Source organism: Lissotriton helveticus, chromosome 1_1, assembly GCF_964261635.1.
Source record: "Lissotriton helveticus chromosome 1_1, aLisHel1.1, whole genome shotgun sequence".
In the NCBI taxonomy this organism is placed as follows: Eukaryota; Metazoa; Chordata; class Amphibia; order Caudata; family Salamandridae; genus Lissotriton; species Lissotriton helveticus.
This window is the reverse complement of record NC_136057.1, coordinates 27,384,798-27,403,457: the sequence shown is the minus strand read 5'-3', so window position 1 is coordinate 27,403,457 and position 18,660 is coordinate 27,384,798. Positions and strand designations below refer to the sequence as shown.

At 47.4% G+C, this 18,660-nt stretch overlaps 1 protein-coding gene across 3 annotated transcripts in view; it reads left to right on the top strand.

Moving 5' to 3' along the window:
• Positions 1 to 17,542, top strand: part of SSRP1 (structure specific recognition protein 1) — a 93,186-nt gene extending 75,644 nt beyond the window's left edge. For 2 of the 3 annotated variants that reach the window (XM_078674408.1, XM_078674486.1), the window contains exons 16-17: positions 2,236 to 2,437; positions 16,767 to 17,542. In XM_078674408.1, the coding sequence (XP_078530534.1) occupies positions 2,236 to 2,437; positions 16,767 to 16,847 (283 nt within the window). In that variant the 3' untranslated portion in view covers positions 16,848 to 17,542. The remainder of the gene's footprint in view (positions 1 to 2,235; positions 2,438 to 16,766) is intronic. The other variant, XM_078674564.1, reaches the window with a different exon arrangement.
• The last annotated feature ends 1,118 nt before the right edge of the window (positions 17,543 to 18,660 follow it).

Sequence of the window (18,660 nt, the reverse complement as noted above, 5' to 3'; positions counted from 1 at the left end):
ATAGAACAGGTATAGAAAGTTTTAATTGTTCAATTTTTTTGCTGTGAGGCCTGCGCTGCATTGGCCTCTCGAGCAGTTGGAGCGAAAGTGCTTTTATATTTTGACGGTTCTAGAAGTCCTTTATGAAAAGGGCTGGAGCCTTCACAATAGGTTGAAAAATACTGAACAAATAGTAGTGCTCACGTGTTTGCTGCAATATTCTGTGCTGACACTTAAAACCAGTGCAACATCAGGTTTTCCCTTCTTTTTTTTACGTAGTTTTATAGAGCGCGAACTTGACCCGAATCGGGTATCAGAGCGCTTTACACGAGCACCAGTTGCATTACATGAGGACACATTTGTTTTTGTTAGGCACGGGGAGATGAAGTGATTTGCCAGGAATCACAGGATGTTCAGCTTCATCGCCGAGACTCGAACCCAGTTCCCCAGATTCGAAGTCGACCGCCCTAGCCGTTAGGCCAACTCTCTCCCTTCTCCTGTTGTGACCAACATCTCGCGCGGTTGCTTGTGTCCTGGTTTAGTTTTTTAGGCTGGATTACCCCTCCAGCTCACGAGACCATGCTATAGCTGGTGCATTATGTCAGTATGATCTGATTGGATGAGAGTTTGAGTCACCTACATCTGTACATTAAATGTGCCATCCTCCGCAAAATGTAAAAATGTACTTGATGCTATTCCGCTTTGCTGCATTGCGTGTTGAGGCAGGGCTGCAGTGATGATCTTTTGTTGTGATGTATTCCTGGGAAACATCCTTTACAACGCAACTTTTACCACACAGTGCCTTTACGACGCAACTATTACAACGCATTTCATTACAACGCATTGCGCTGGGGGGCGCTCTAGGATAGGGAATGGATTTAATTTACTATCCAACACCTTCCCTACTATCCACGGAGACTGGAGTTGGAATAGTAAATTAAACTATTCACTATCCAGCACCCCTAAGCGCTATGCGTTGTAAAAGCATGCGTTGTAAAAGCATGCGTGGTAAAAGCATGCGTTGTACTGTCATACATCCGTATTCCCAGCAGGTCAGAGGAAACTGTTCCCTTTCTGGTAGCGCTCACATTTACTAAGCGAACGCTCACAGTTGTGGCTGGTTAGGCCATAAGATATATTTCACTTCTCTGTAGGGTGATGGAGTTCCTTTTTTTGGGGTGGGGGCTCATCCAATATCCGCACATTATCGATGACTCCGCATCCACTAGTGGTGAATAGAATGAAAAGCACGCTGGACGGCTACATCCAGAGGAGAGGTAGATGCGGGGTTTATAAAAACTCTACACAGATACATTTGGACTTAGGGTTATGAAGGAGAAACTTACTGCAGGCTGTGCTCTTGTAAATCAACTAAAACTCTTACTCCAAAAATGCTACACGGATAATTTGTGTTAAGAGATTTCTTTAAGTACGAACAGTGAGCTTGAAAGTGGCTTGCATTTGCAATTCATTAATGCATGTTTTGGTATCACTTGCATAAAGTTTCACTGCGTTATTTAATTATCATTTATGAAAAGTCACAGCATGGACTAACTTGCAAGTAGGTTTTTGTTTGGTATTAAGCTTTCTTTGAATCTCGTATTCGGTTTACTCTGTATAGCATATCAAATCCTTGGCAAGCTGCTGGGTTAAATTCATTTTGTGATCTCTTGCTAGGGTGTATGAATCATGTTGGTGACATCTAGGTTTATAAATATAGAAGTTTGCTGGTGCCTGTTTTGGACCAGTAGCTGTTTTTTTTATTTCTTGGAATGAATGTACTTGTACGCAGTAGCTCTTGCATATGTGTATTGTCTATATCTGTGATTCTACTTTGAATATCTCGATGGTATGTTACTCAATTGGCAGTATGTAAATTGTCAGTAACTGATTACCTGCAGATCCTAAATCAGTGACTATTGGAGTTTATCTAGTCTGCTAGTATCTTTCACTGTCCTTAATTGTGGTGTGTATCCTTAACCCTCTGTTTATCAATTGTATGCAACTGTTGGCCGAGCAGATGTTGCTTGCACCCAGATCAGTTTCCAGAAGTGTTCCTCTAAGTGAGCTGTGAAGTATGTGCTATTAAGTCCTCTGTTGTCCTCTGTGTTGTGTTAATAACTAGCTGTTGGCTATTGTCACACACTTTGCTGTTTGTATTGGATCAACAACTCCTGGCTGGACGTGATCTTGCCAGTATCTTGTCCTCCTTCGACCAGGTGCATGCCTTCCACTCATTCGAGATTCTTTTTCCAGGGATAAGAAGGAGAGGAAAACAAAATCCAAGCCAGACAAGAAAGCAGACAAGAAGCCAGACAAGAAGGCGAACAAAAAACCGGAGAAGTCTACCCCATCGAAAACTGCAAACAAGTCGGTGAACGAGAGCTTCAAGAGCAAAGAGTTTGTATCCAGTGATGAGAGCTCCTCTGATGAGAGTGGGAGCAAGAAAAAGAGTGAGGTAAAGCGAGCGGAGTGCTCCCTGGCTTCTTGTGTATTGAGTTGCACATTGTCAGCTTATCCCTTTACTGTGACAATTAAAAAATGTCTTGTTTGGGACTCTGGTAGTGGTGTTCCCTAAAAGGGAGTAACCGCACATCTAAACATATATATGTATACGAGAACTTATTAGTCAGGGCACAGAAATGTCACAATTACTGTAAGTCCAGTCGGAGTGCTAGGGAGACCACTGTCGCCCACTACCAAGAGTGACTAGAGCAAATCAATATGACCTGCCGACACATAAATTGAAAGGGTCGGTGCAGCACTATCCAAATAGCAATATTGAGAATGACCTATTGGTCTCAGGATTGTTACATCACAACTTGAAGCGGCCTGATCGATTTTAAGAAACTTTTGCCTTGAGAAAGTCTGGATACGAACATTGTACTGACGAAACACGTGTTGTCTGGCTGCTTTTGACGCTTGAATTAGAATACCTGAATAAAAAAAGAAAATCACATGCGCAAAGTCTTCGATTTGGTCATCTTGTCCTAAGAATAATGTATTGATGTATTACGTGCATATTATAAGTGTATTGTTGTAGGAATCCTGAGACCAATAGGTCAGTCTCAATATTGCTAATTGGATAGTGCTCCACTGACCCTTTCAATTTCTTTGTTTGGGACTCTGTCCGCCCTAGGCTGTGGTGTACAGCTTGTAACTCCGCCCCTGGCTTCCCATTTATGTAGAAAAACTCAGCGTGAGCCAAAGTCTGTGCTTACTGCCACGTTGTCTCCAACTTAGATTGTTTTCAATAATCTATGAAGTTAAAACTTGTATAGAAAAAACCTGACGCAAAGTAGCATTGCACGGCTTACCCTGTATGGAAGTAACCCTCGGTTTCCCGCGCTCCTCGCAACGACTTGTGTGCGGTACTTGGTTGAGGAATAACGACTTCAGTCCAGTGCACAGAGCTAAGCGTTTCAGTCACCTGTTTCTCACTGTGCGGCACCTTTGATTGCTGAGCTGGAAAGACTACAGTAGAGGGAATATATACATCCAATATTATCCAGACTTTAGATTTGGAATCTCAAAAAATTAAAATTGCCCAAGAAATTACACTGGTTGACGGTAAAGTATCAAAAAAGAGCCTTTGAGGTATAAATATTCCATCTGATATTTGGTGTCTAACCGGCTAAGTGCACAGCAAATATAAAGCACAAAGGGTCAAAACCCAAATTGTAGGTTTCTACAATGCTTTAATGTTTAGGAGACAATATTCATGATCAAAAACCCTTCAGCAAGTGTCCACTCGAAGGTGGCAATGCACCAAAAACATTCACAGGGAAACTTCAGAACATTTATCAGAAGCTGAAATGCTTGAGCAGAAGTAATTTACTTTGATTTTTGTTTGGTGATATTACAGGCACTCCAAGCTGTTTTCTGTAAGAAATCTCCAAGACCAGTCATTGCAAATATTGTTGTAGGATTGTCACACAGGAACCAAGCCTTCCCTCCCTCGAGCTGGTAAACCCACACAGCTGGATACTGCCGACGTGAAGATTCCTGTAATCCTTCCCTGCCATTCCGGCATCCAGACTTGAGCAACTGGGAGAGGTCAAGATCCTTTAAGGGAAAATCCAGACACTTTTGGATCAGGAATAACTTGGCCCTCCCTGGTTTTCACCAATGTGATGTAATACAGGTCCAGGGATATTTGTCTTAAGTCTTGTGAAATCTCATACATTGAAAACTGCTCCTGCAAGTGAAGAAAGTGGATAAAATGTTAGGAAATTAGGCACATGTTAAAACCTGAAATTGCTTCAAAAATCAGCTTTTTATTAAAATAAAAACACTGATTATCTGAACATTAAACCGCTAGCTTTGAGAATGTGGACTACATTGCAGGAAGCAGGCAGCGTACTTTTGTGGTGTACTAAATAAGTAATTCCTGGTGGGTCATTAAAGATTATAGCTCCCTTCCACTCCCTAAACCAATCCATATTCACCCATGTCACAGGACAAGGAACTTGTCCATCTACCGTCCAGAGGTGCAACCGCTTTTAGACACCCAGTGCCAGCCTAATGCATCAACCTCCTGTCGTAGACACCGTAACTTCAAGGGCTGTGTTGGGGAGAAACAACCAGGTCATTGTAATAATGTGTACTGCTGGCCGCACTCTGCATCAGAGGCAAAGGGCTTCAAAGAAGAAAAAGGATACAACTGGGATTTTTTTACAACGTTAAGTTTTCCGTATGTTTTATTCAAATGCCCTATTTGCACAAAAAAAACCTGTGGTTTGCACTTGTGTCCCTTTACTTTTACATGCAAAAGCCCAGTGTAAGTTAGTCTTATGTTTGTGGCATGTTTGGTTGTAGATACATATGCCCTGTATAGCCACCAGATTCAGAGATGGGATGGCAGCAGTTGCTCAGTGAATGGCTGACAACTGTTTGCAGCTGAATGCTAGCAAAACGGAGGTGATGCTGGTAGGGAAGAACACCCTTCTCTGGAACGAGCACTGGTGGCCGGATTCGTTAGGTACCATGCCAATTCCAAAACCAGTGGTTAAGAACCTGGGAGTGTGGATGGATGAGGCCCTCAATTTTCAGACCCACACTAAGAAGGTGGCGGCGACTTGTGTGGGCCTGGTGAGAGGTCTCCATCCCATCCTGAAGTTCTTTAATGCGCCAGTTCGGCAGCTCATTGTCCAGGCTACGATATTATCGCGCCTGGACTATGCGAGTGTGCTGCTTCTGGGTGCTAATAAAGCCGAGGTTTTGCGACTCCGAGTCCAAAACTCGGCAGCCAGAGCACTGGTAGGACTTCCTCGTAGATGCTCTGCCAGAGCTACTATTAGAGGCCTACACTGGCTCCCGATTGGCGCACGGATCCAGTTTAAAGCACTTTGTGTGGCGTTTAAAATCTTGAAATGCAATAGCCCTGTGCTGCTGCGGCCTCTCTTAACCCCATACACTCCCCAACGCAGTCTGCGGTCACTGGGACAACATCTGGCGATTTTACCCAGGACGAAACTGTCGTGCCGGAGGCCGCTCCTTTCGGCTCCTAGCAGCAAAATTGTGGAATTCCTTGCCACCCACTATCCGCGGCATTGAGGACACACTTACTTTTCGCAAAGCTATTAAGAACTTCCTTTTTTCACTGTCCTAGGGTTTGTGATTTCTATGGTCAGTTCTATGTGTAATCTGTATAACGAGCCCACCAGCGCCGGGACGCCTCTTTGCTGGGGTAGCTGTGCGCTTAACAAAATGTTAACATAACATAACATACTTCTGCCCACTCATATTGGGCCTGGACATTTGCAACTTGTTTTTCTTTGAAACAAGGCTTGTTTTGGTTCCACCCTCAGTCCACAATGCACCATCACACTGGCTACACCTCAGATTTTCCTCTGCCATCTGGCTCTGCTGCTCTGGGATTGAAATGGTACCTTCTTCCCTATTAAAGCGACTCTCTTTTTGAACTTTGTTATAAGGACACTGCTATCATGCTGATGAAATCAACCTGTGACCCCCGGACTCCGGATCTGACAAACATTCAACACCACTTTCTCAAGACAACATATTTGACTAGTATAGTTGGAGAAGCCATCATGAGCGTTGCAACCTCTGCCTCTCGCCAGACCAGACAGACTTCCTTCATTGCCTTCCTCATTTTCTGCTTCAAATCCTCCCCCACCTGGGTTTTGGACTCTTACCTGGGACATCCAGTACTTGGGAGGCTGGGCGATATCTGCAGTGACCCTATCCAGGGGAGTAAAACTGCATTAGGTTTCAACGCTGCGTCTGCCGTAAAGCTCCAAAAAGCCACGCTCTGAGCCAAAATAGATGCCGGAAGCTCCCTCATCACAGCCAGCGTCAAAGCCCCCTTTCAGTCCAGAGGGGTCAATCTTTGAGAAGCTGTCAGGTCATAGATACAAAGCAAAATAGGGTCTGTCTTCACGCAGATACGAGCTCAATTCTTGCCAATCTGTGCCTCAGAGACTTGTGCAGCTCCCCAAGAAACACCGGCTGACTGTTGAGACAACACCTGGACTCCACCATTCCAGACCGCCAAGTCCCAAAAGGGTCAGCGATTTGGTATCTAGTTCTATAGCTCTTCCACCATTGCCACTTATACTACCTACTCCACCACCACCTCTGCCCCCACAGGCTTCCCCCCACATGGCTGTGATTTAATTTACAGCACCATCAGGTCAAAATCTATACATTGCATAATGAGGTTGGCTTCTTGGTTGCGACCCTGTCCAAGAGTTTGCGTGCTGTGCCTTATCTGCTCATATTGAAGGGATGCTTGCTTAGGTGGACTACAGCATCAAAGAGCTGGTAAAGGCCAGTGGGGTCACTCCTTAGGTTGAGAAAAAAGATAAGCCTGCCCCTGATCCGTTTTATATCCGTGGGCAGATTACCCTGACTTCTGGTTGCCCCTATGGCCCATATAATGGCTTCAGCCCATGCTACTGATGAGGCCTGTCCACCTGATATGGAGTCCAAGTGGATTGACGCCACTGGGAAGCAGGCAGTGCTTGGGACAGCCACTCCTAAGTGGATTGCAAACTCTGCAGGTCTCCTCTCCATGTACAACTGTTACAACTGGGTGGAAATGGAGGAGCTGGTAAAGCATCTCCCAGCGATCCTTCGTAAATGCAGACAGGAGTTGGTTGCGCCAGTGGCAGTATTGGATAAAAACTCAACATGACATACGGCTGCAAGAGGTGTTAGTGCCAGCATCCTCCTCCACAGGCACGCCTGGCTTTGGGTTTTCGGTTGTAGGCGCAATGCACTCAACAGCATTTCTGAGACATTCCTGTTTTTTGGGAAACATCGGTTCGGCTTCCAGGTGAACCCGATGGTCCACAAAATCAACAAGAACTTTATATAGCCAAATCCACGAGGGCCCTACCATTCAGCCAGTCCCAAATCTGCCTTCCTTGGAAGGCAAGGCAAGTGCAAAACTTGCGGGCTCAGGTTAGAAACCCCCAAACCAACATTACCAACAATCCTTTCATGATCCCCAGCAACCAAAGACCTTCCAAAGAGGGGACTAAAGAGGAAATGGGTTTGGGGAGGGCAGAGGTGGCTTTGCAAGTGGTGCTTTTTTTGCAAAACACTGGCTCCTCATTCATCCCCCGACCACATCACACCTGTTGTAGAAACACTTCCTCGCTCAATGGGATAACCCAATTGGTACTCTCTGTTGAGCAGGAAATGTACTTCCTCGGTTTCCACACAATCCCACCACACCCCCACGTACTAAGTTCAGACGACCATAACCTTCTCAAGGAAAAGGTTCAAGTGCTCTTAACAAAGGGCGTTATAGAATCAGTACTCGTACATTAGAGAGTACACCTCTGGAACACATTAGTTTTTTATCCCCAAAAAGGTCGACTCGCTCCAACCGGCTGCACCTCAGTGTGGTCCTCACTCGACCCATGGGCCCTCCCTTTGAACACCTACTCTTATGTTGCCTGCATGTTATCTTGGAAGGTGGTTTTCCTGGTCTTTGTCGCTTCCTTGAGACGCAGGAGTGAGGTTCAAGCTCTTACCATACAGGAACCAGTCATCTAGGGTAACAAAATAGGGTAGCTCTTTGTACCAACCCTAAGTTTCTGCCCAGGGTTGTTTCACCTTTTCACATGAACCAGACCATTGAGCTGCCCATCATTCTCATACAGTCTGCAGCTGAAAGGCCCCTTCACGTTTTGGATGTTAAGCGGGCGCTCATGTATTACATTGATACAAATATGCCTCGTGGGCAGTCCAAACGTCTTTTTCTGGCCCTTGTTAAAGCCCACAGGGGCCTTGACATCTTTAAAGCTGGCATTGTGAAGTGGATAGTTAAGTAATCCAGACTTTTGATTCCAAGGCAAACTGCACATCCTCTGCTCCCCGTAGAGCCCACCCATCACGTAGAAAGGGCACCACATTAGCCTTTTTAGGTAACCTCCCTGTTCGAGGCATGTGGGCTGCTAAATTCATATCTTAGCATTAGATCGCCGCCTAGTGTTGGGTCCGGATGATCGCACATTGTTGTCCTGGAAGAGTCTTCGAAGTATCCTGAGATAGGTGGCTCCTCCCCTGGACTACAGTGCGCATGGGCATCGGCTCCATCCCCAGATTGTTTTTTTCCGCCATTGGGTTCGGATGTGGTCCCGACTTCTCTTTGTCGGAACCGAGAAAAACTAACTTTTTCAGGCCAAAAGGCCTTGTATTTTCTAGCGTCGGTATTGTTCGCGCACGGTCTCGGGTTCTTCCAACTCTTGAAGTCGGATTCAACGGAGTCTACACTCTTCGAACATCGAGGCCTTCTCATCGCGACGCGACTACAACTTTACAGCATGGAGCGGAGTCCGTTTAAGTACTGTCCGCTCTGTGGGTCCAAGTACCCACATATAGACCTCCACCCGGTCTGTAACAAATGCCTTTCACCGGACCATGACGACGGCAAGTGTAAGGCTTGCGCTCAATTCAGGTCGAAAAAGACTCTCAAGCTTCGGCGCGCGGTGCGCCTGGAGGCCAGACAAGCGGCCCCCGATCCAGAAAACATCTTCGGCGACCAGGAAGAAGATGAACAGGGTCATCTTCTCCAAATCTCCCCACCCGAAACGGAGGTCGAGGCGGATCCGGAGGACGACGACGGAGTCGCGGGTCAAGACCTTCAATACGTCGACGAGGTAGGGGACGTCGAAGAGATTTATGGGGCCGCGGCAGATAGCTCTGGAGACGAGCTATGCCCCGAAGGTTTCGAAGATCAAGATCGGGTCACGGGATCGCCAAGTGGCCTTACCCAAGACCCAGTGCCGCAAGCCACGGCCCCGCCATCAGGCCCGGCCACGGACGTACTTGCTGGGCAAGCCGGATCGAAACCGAAACCTGCGGTGTCGACGACACCTAAAATGGCCGACCCGAAACCGAAACTTATGGACTCGAGCGTCCCTAAAATGGCGGCCGGCCCACAAAAACATACTGCACCCGCTGCCGCATCGGCTCCGTCGGGCTCCGGTCCGCAGAAGCCGAAGAAGTCGATCGATTCCGCTGGAACGAAATCGGCGCAGGAGGAGGGATCCTCTAAAAAGGGTGGTCGGCACGGATCAACCGCTGCGACACCGTCGAAGCACGCCAAGGCCAGCAGCGTAGTGGATACGGAACCGACTCAAGCGCACGGATCAACTGCTGGCACGTCTGCACGTCTGCGCATCGGTCCAAGGACTCTGGGTCGGCGTCAACGGCATCGGCGCCCAAACCTCAGAAGGGCCACCATCACGTCGGATCCGAGGGGAAGGTCAAGACGTCCTCGTCAGCGCCAAAAGCCACTGTGGATGAAGCGTCTCCCATCGCCGCTTCGCTGCAGAGAATCAGGGAAAAGGCCGCTGCTACGTCGGCTCCGTTGCCGTCGCCTCAGACGCCGAAGGATGCTCCGGCCAAGCCTAAAAGCAAGCTTCTCTTCCTTCTACCGCCGAAAGAGGCTCCGAAGGCTTTTTCTACAAAATCGACGCCAAAGAAGGCGGATTCTTCTACGGCAGGGGTACCTTCAAGTCGAGAACTCGGATCCGAGGACGATTCTGAGCACTTCATCGACGCCAACACAGGCAAATTGACAATATACAAAAGAAGGATCACATCAGAGCCTCTAGACTCCTATGTTATCCCACTAAAGAAGAAAAAAGTTCCTCTGGACGCTTCTACCCTCATAGAGCCTATCCAGCCTCCTCCAAGAAGAAGCCCTACTCCCTCACCAGACCATTCTGATGGTGAGGGTTACAATGAGGAGGACCAATACACCTTCCCAGTAAATGAACCAGATGCACACACAGATGCATATAATGACATTGGTGACCAAGGCACCCAAGGTGTGGGGCAAGACCCACAGCTTTTCAGTGCACGTGCATCCCCAACAGAGGATTCTGCAGGCTTTCATGCACTAATTGAGAGGGCAGCTGCTAATCATGATGTGGACATGCATGCTGACCCGGTTGAAGAAGACTTTCTCTTTGACACGTTTTCAGTCTCTGAGAGGACTGTAAAGACACTGCCTATGCTCAAGGGAGTCCTCAAACATGCTGCGGACATCTTTAAGGAACCCACTAGGGCGAGAGTGGTCAATCCACGTATTGAAAAAAAGTACAGACCAGCACCTGCAGACCCTGCATACATTCGGGGACAGTTGCCGCTAGACTCCCTGGTGGTCGCCAATGCCCGCAAACGGGCCAACTCCCAAACAACGGGTGAAGCTCCTCCCCCGGATAAGGAGTCCAAAGTGCTAGAGGCAGGGGGCAAAAGAGTAGCTGCACAAGCTGCCAACTTTTGGCGTATTTCTAATACACAAGCACTCTTAGCAAGTTACGATAGGGCGCATTATGACACCCTAGAACAGATTGTACAACACCTGCCTCCAAAGTTTCAAGAGGGCACAAAACTGCTTATAGAGGAAGGAAAGTTGATCTCCAACGCAGCCATCAAGTGTGCACTTGACGCCGCAGACACAGCAGCTAGGGCGATCAACACTAGCGTCATGCTGAGACGACAGGCTTGGCTCCGCATATCTGGGTTTAAACCTGATATTCAGACAACCATCCTTAATCAGCCAGTCAATCCTGATCGACTGTTTGGTCCAGATGTTGACACCACCCTCGAAAAGATAAAAAAGGACACAGAAACTGCTAAGTCCATGGGGGCCCTACAGTCACAACAGTTTCGTGGCAACAATTTTCGTCGCTCAGGTGCACGTGGAGTCACCAGAGGACAAATGGGTCAACAATCTCAATTCCCAAAAGGTGGAGCACAATCCTCGTTCACAAAACAGAACAAGGGAGGTTACAGAAATAACAGCAACAGAGGTCGCGGCAGAGGAAACAACAGCTCCCGCTCCTCTACCCCAAGCAAACAGTGACTCTCTGTCACTGCCCCCCGACCACTTAACACCTGTCGGGGGGAGACTGCAGCAGTTCCTGCCCGTCTGGAGAAACATCACCACGGACAGGTGGGTGCTACAACTTGTCCAGTACGGTTATTGTCTAGAGTTAAAGTCCACTCCACCCAACATTCCACCAAGGCAACGGCCTATGTCCGCAGAGCATTTGCACTTATTGCAGCAGGAAGTAGTGGCGATGCTGCAAAAAGGCGCAATCGAGCTCGTGCCAGTGGGAGAGGAAGGAACAGGGGTGTATTCCCTGTACTTCCTTATTCCAAAGGACGGATCTCTCAGGCCCATTCTAGATCTACGTCCCCTCAACCTGTACATACTGTCGGAACATTTCCATATGCTTACACTGCAACAGATTCTCCCCTTGTTAAACCAAGGGGACTTCTTGGCAACCTTAGATCTCAAGGATGCTTATTTCCACATTCCACTACACCCGTCCCACAGGAAATACCTCCGGTTCACTATCCAAGGCAAGCATTACCAGTTCAAGGTCCTACCCTTCGGAGTCACCACAGCCCCGAGGGTGTTTACCAAGTGTCTGGCGACAGTAGCAGCGCACCTCAGGAGGCAGAACATCCATGTCTACCCCTACCTGGACGACTGGCTCGTTCAAGCCAAGTCGGAACTACAGTGCGCCGCGGATATGTCGACTACCATTCACCTCCTTCACAATCTAGGTTTCTCGTTGAACTACCCAAAGTCGCATCTTCAGCCGGCACATGTCCGGCAGTTTCTAGGTGCGACGATCAATACCCTGACGGCCATGGCTCAACCAAACCAAGTCAGGATAGACAGCATGCAGTCTCTAATCCAGAAGTTCAAACCTCAACACTCGCTTCCAGCGAGAGTGTTCATGCAGTTGATAGGCATGATGGCCTCCTGCATCTTCATAGTCCCTCACGCACGGCTACATATGCGCCCGCTCCAGGAGTGCTTAGCAAATCAGTGGACACAGGCTCAGGGACAATTAACAGACCTAGTGTTGGTTACCAGTCGGGCATACGACTCTCTGCATTGGTGGACTCCACACAACCTTTGCAAGGGCCGACTGTTCCAGGAGCAAGTGCCACAGATTATCCTGACAACGGACGCCTCTCTCCAGGGATGGGGAGCTCATCTGCTCACTTACACAGTGCAGGGACTATGGACGACGCAACAACAGAGGATGCACATCAATTATCTGGAACTGATGGCAATCTTCATGGCAATCAAGTCCTTCATTGTACATCTGTGCAACAAGGTAGTGTTAGTCCGGACGGACAACATGACCGCGATGTACTACATTCAAAAGCAGGGAGGCACCCACTCGCCACAGCTGTCTCATCTGGCTCAGAGCATGTGGCGGTGGGCCATTCAAAGGAACATTTTCCTCATGGCAGAACACCTCCCAGGCAAGGACAATCAGATGGCGGATCTGCTCAGCAGATACAGCCATCAAATGCACGAGTGGGAGTTACACCCATCTGTACTCCACCCGTACTTCCAGCAGTGGGGTCATCCGGAGATAGACCTGTTTGCAACAAAAGAAAACGCAAAATGCCAATACTTTGCCACCAGGTTCCCTCACCCACAGTCGCAGGGGAATGCGATATGGATGAACTGGTCAGGCAAATTTGCGTACGCTTTTCCGCCAGCCCCTCTGATACCGCTGGTGGCAAGAAAGCTAAGGCAGCACGCGATGACTCTCATCCTGGTTGCTCCAACGTGGGCGCGCCAAGCATGGTACACCACGTTCCTCGAACTCTCAGTGGTGCCGCATCAAAGACTGCGCCTCACGCCCAGACTTTTGACGCAGAACCATGGAGAAATTCAGCATCCAGATCCGCAACAGCTCAACCTGGCGATCTGGCTCCTGAAGTCCTAGAGTTCGGATACCTTAACCTGCCTCCAGAATGCATGAACATCATCAAGGAGGCAAGAAAGCCAACTACCAGAGCATGCTATGCTGCAAAATGGAAGCGTTTTGTCATTTACTGTACTGCTAATGACATCAACCCGCTAGACGCATCTATCCCTAACATCATTTGTTATCTGTTGCATCTTTACAAGTGCAATCTAGCGTACACTTCCATTCGGATACATCTATCCGCCATAGCGGCTTATCTTCAAAACAGGCAGCATCTCTCTGTCTTCAGAGTGCCTGCCATTAAAGCTTTCCTTGAAGGTCTGAAACGAGTCATTCCCCCAAGAACACCACCAGCTCCGGTGTGGAACCTCAATGTGGTCCTCACCAGACTGATGGGACCACCTTTTGAGCCACTGCACTCGTGTGAACTCCAGTTCCTAACGTGGAAAGTAGCTTTCCTAATAGCTATTACGTCACTGAGGCGTGTTAGTGAGCTACAAGCGCTCACAATCCAAGAGCCTTTCATTCAGATTCATCCAAATAGGGTAGTGCTACGCACTAACCCCAAATTCCTTCCGAAGGTGGTGTCACAGTTTCATCTCAACCAAACTATTGACTTGCCGGCATTCTTCCAAAACCCACAAACGGTAGCGGAAAGAATGCTCCATACATTAGATGTACGGAGGGCGTTGATGTACTACATAGACAGGACACAACCCTTTAGAAAGACAAAACAACTTTTTGTTGCCTTCGCACCACAACACAAAGGCAACCCCATTTCAAAAGCAGGAATAGCCAGGTGGATTGTTAAGTGCATCCAGATATGTTATCAAAAGGCCAAGCGCACTCTAACCATACCCCCAAGGGCGCACTCCACGCGCAAATTGGGGGCATCTATGGCTTTCCTAGGGAACATTCCTTTAGAGGACATTTGCAGAGCAGCCACGTGGGTTACACCACATACCTTTACCAAACACTACTGTGTTGATGTACATTCCAAGCAGCAAGCAGCTGTAGGACAGGCTGTTCTCAAGACACTCTTTCAGGTTTCTGCAGCTGGCACGGGCAACCGCCGCTAATGGAGGGACTGCTATGTATTCTATGCTAAGATATGAATTTAGCAGCCCACATGCCTCGAACTGAATATGCTACTTACCAGTATGCATCTGTTCTTGGCATGTAGGGCTGCTAACATTCATATCGCCCACCCTCCTCCCCGGTGCCTGTCGCAGCTGCAGATATACTATTGTATTCAGTCATTAGCATGGACATCCTTTACACTTTTCACTCCATCTTCTGCCACAATGGCGAAAAACAATCTGGGGATGGAGCCGATGCCCATGCGCACTGTAGTCCAGGGGAGGAGCCACCTATCTCGTGATACTTCGAAGACTCTTCCAGGACAACAATGTGCGATCATCCGGACCCAACACTAGGCGGCGATCTAATGCTAAGATATGAATGTTAGCAGCCCTACATGCCAAGAACAGATGCATACTGGTAAGTAGCATATTCATTATCAGATATCTGCAAGACTGCAACTTGGTCAACACCACACACTGGTATGCTACCTCCAGTGCAAATCCTCCCTATCAAGATGGAGGGTTTTTACCATTTAGGGAAACACAAGCATAAATGGATTAGTTGGTCATTTCCTTTCCTTATCCACACGTTGAGACTGTAGTGCTTTGTAAAACTAAATAAATAGCGATTCCCAAAGCTCTTGTTACGTAACCTCCACTCGGCTCGAAGTGTAAAGTGGCGGCTCGAGCTTCAGATCTGCATTCTTCATCTTTGACTTAAGTGGTACTGGGAGCTGGTCAGCTGTGTCCCCAGTGGTCTTGAACCTCAAGATTGATAAAAAAGAGTGTTGCTATTAAATTATAACTCCGCAGTGAGCAGTTACTCACGGAGAAGAACTATTTGAACTTTAATCTGGTTTTATAGGGCTCCACCGAGAAAATCAAGGATGCTTTTCCCACCAGCTCGTTTGATAATCCGAGTATCCATCATACCCATTGTGTTCTAAGCCTCCTCTGAAGAGCCTTCCCTCTGGTGACTTTCTCATTCCTCCTGCAGTTGAGCAGTCCTAGTTTGACGATTGTCATTTGAATCGTCAGTTAGAATCGGTCTCTTAAGCTACTTACAATTGAAAATAAGAAAAAGCTATTTACAAAAAATCCTTTTATAGAAGTCCTGGATTCTTGAACCATTTAGTGTGGCTCACACGGACCGATCAGTGACCAGGCAGGAGCAATTCTCTGCTGTAAAACCAAGAGGCCTGTCCGTAGTGCAGAATCAAGTTGAACCTTCAAAGAGTCTAGTTGTTCAGACCTCTTAAGAGAGGTTGAGACCCTTTGCGCTTCGGAGGCTCCCAAGGAGGACTAAGAATCTAAATGTATTCATGGCACTAACGAAGATTTTGGCACCGGACACTTGACTGCTTCATGCAGTCCGCGCTATTTAAGGCACCTTTCCTATCCACTGGGACCTCACTTAGGTGACCGGTCGATCCGTTTGTGTACCTGGAAGGTAATGTTCCTTTTAAAATAAAACCTATCTAATTACAAGCTGTTTGTGTAGTGTTTCTAGGCTTGATTTCCTGTGTACTGGGCCTTAAAGTGAGAGTCCTGGCAAACCTAAAGGCTCTACCTTAAATGAACAAGAGAGGAGCAGTAGAAGCAGCCACTTAGTAAATGGAATGTGGCAGGCAATGCCCTCTGCGGTAAGTGGGTGCCATGTCCTCACATAATATTATGGCATATTATTGCTATTTTATGTACCGTGGGACTCCGACTCCGATGACGGGGAATGATTCAGGCATGTGAATTTATGAAAGACACCAATACTGGAGAACCACAGATTACAGGTAAGTAACTATTGTTCCAAGGAAAACTGCACATCCCCTGCTCACCGTAGAGCCCACCCTTCATGCCGAAAGGGCACCACATTAGCTTTTTTAGGTAACATCTCTTTATCAGATATCTACAAGACTGCAACTTGGTCAACACCACACACTGGTATGTTACCTCCAGTGCAAATCCTCCCTATCAAGATGGAGGGTTTTTACCATTTAGGGTAACACAAGCATAAATCACAGACCCTCGTCTGACGGGTTGTGCATGATCAGAGGATCCCATCACTGGGCTGTTTGACTCGAAAGCTTCTGTTCTAATCATCCTTTGACTTTCTTCACTTGGACTCTGGGGGATGTAGTTGGGCTTAGACTGGACATTAAGGCCTTCCTCCATCTTTCCAAAAGTGATGCTCATCATATGTCCTATCGATCTATCATACTCCAGTATGGAAGTTGGGGTACTTTGGTAAGCTTTGAGTCATCAAAGAGGCTAGACATCTGTGGAGTAGGAAAATTAGGCAAGACCAACATCTGGTGCAGATAGTACCTTTTTAAATGTCCTCATGAATCAGAGAACTTATGACCTTGCTCTTTGCCGCTGTTCTTGAACCCCCCTCCTGCAGTTTATTCTATGTTTTTGTACTTGTTATGGAAAAATTAGCTTCTTGCCTTGTGTTAACTGGTCTTCTTTCATCTCTCAGCAGGGCTCTGAAGAAGAGGAGGAGGAGGAGATCCTTAGCACACCGCCTAGTTCGGGAGCGTCTGGATCCGATGAGGAATAGGTAGTCTTTGGAGAGCAGGCTGAGGTATCGCATTGAAGCGGCTTTCTGCAGCTAAAGCAGCCTGAGGGAAAGAGTGTGGAAGTCTCCTGCCTGTTCTCCCGTCAATTCCTGCCAGCAATTATCTGCACACTCTTTACTCCTAAGGACAGCTCAAGGGAACAGAAAACGGGTATCCCACACTGTTGGCTTCTGTGGCATACCCCTGGAGGCTTTAAACATTTGCAGAGGTGAACAGACTGCAGGGTACAGACTAGAGGGATTCCCTTGGCGGTAAACTTTCATTTAACCTGTCAAATGGTGTGAAGATCTAGAAAAACGGACGTGAGCAATCAAGCCTGTGTTCTATAATCTTACAGCCGATCGTGTTGTCCTGCCATCATGTGCCAGAGACACTTTGAGCATGAGTATGCTATGGTGTAAAACAGTGGTACAGATACCAGAAGCCTTCCAAAGCTAGGAAGAAGTTTTTAGTTTCCAGTCCCGTGGACCGAGAACTCTTACCGCATGCCCCGGGGGTACCTGGCTTGGGACCAGGGCATCCTCTTGTCCCCCTTAATCTCGACACTTCATTGATTTTTCTTGTGCTATGTTATGTATTTTTTGCTATTGGGATTTAATAAAAACCTTTTAATAAAGGATGATCTTGGCTACGGAGAATTGCTTTGTCTTAGCCTTCCTTTTTATTTTCGTGCTCACCAGGTTATCAAATTGTCTGATTTCAGAAGAGATGCCACCAATGTTGAAATCAGACAACCTAGACTATGAAGTGCTGTGGCATTGGTAACCCAATCAGTCGGTCTTAGACTGTACATCATCCCTCCACGCATCTAATGAAATGAGATCTGGTACGTTGATTTGTATATCGCACTAATCACCGAGAGGGTATCCAGGTGCTTGGGCAAGGTGTATGGTTCCAAGGTGCTTATATACAGAGCCAGGTTTCTGTTTTTTTCTGGAACTCAAGAAGTGAGAGGGAAGCTCTGATGTGTTGAGGGAGGTTGTTCCATGTCTTGGCTGTAATGTAGTCGAATGAGTCCTCCAATGTTTCTTTTGCTGATGCTGGGAATGTGTGAGGCGGAACATAGGTGTCTGGTGGGTAGGTGAAAGTGTATGTGGCTGTTCTGGTATTCTGGTCCTGTGTTGTGTAGGGCTTTGTGTGCTGCTTTCATCCTTCTGAGATCGATAAAATGAGTACCATTGAGTTGTTTCTCAGCTCCAAGTTACCCTTGGGTGAATGTGCACTTTACAAATACATGTTGTGTGAAGTTTGATATGTCTGCACTTGTGAATGGGGAGCCAGTCAAGCTTCCTGAGGTGCGTTGTGATGTGGGCACGGTTTCAGGTTGTGTATGAGTCTTGCAGCGGTGTTCTAGATGGTCTGGAGTCTGTGTATGAGATTCTGGCATAGAGAGTTGCTATAGTCCAGCCTGCTGGTGGGGAGTGCTTGTGTGATGGTCTGTCTGGTGTTCTGAGGCAACCATTTGAAAAAATTCACAGCATGTGTAGGATGTGGAAGCAGGAGGTGCACACTACGCTGACTTGAGCTTGTCATCTAGGGTGATCGTAGATTTCTTCTGTGGTCAGTGTGTGTTGGTTCTAGCTCCGACTGCCATCATGTGGAATCCCATGGGAAGGACATGTTGCTGAAGACCAGTACTTCATCTTGTCTGAATTGACTTTCAGGCAGTTGGTTTGCATCTGCTACCATGGTCATGCAGTTGGTGAAGTTGGTTTTAGTGGTTTGTTTTGTCTGTCAGGGAGAGGATGAGTTGGGTGTCATCAGCGTAGATGAGTCTTGTGATCTGATGATGTT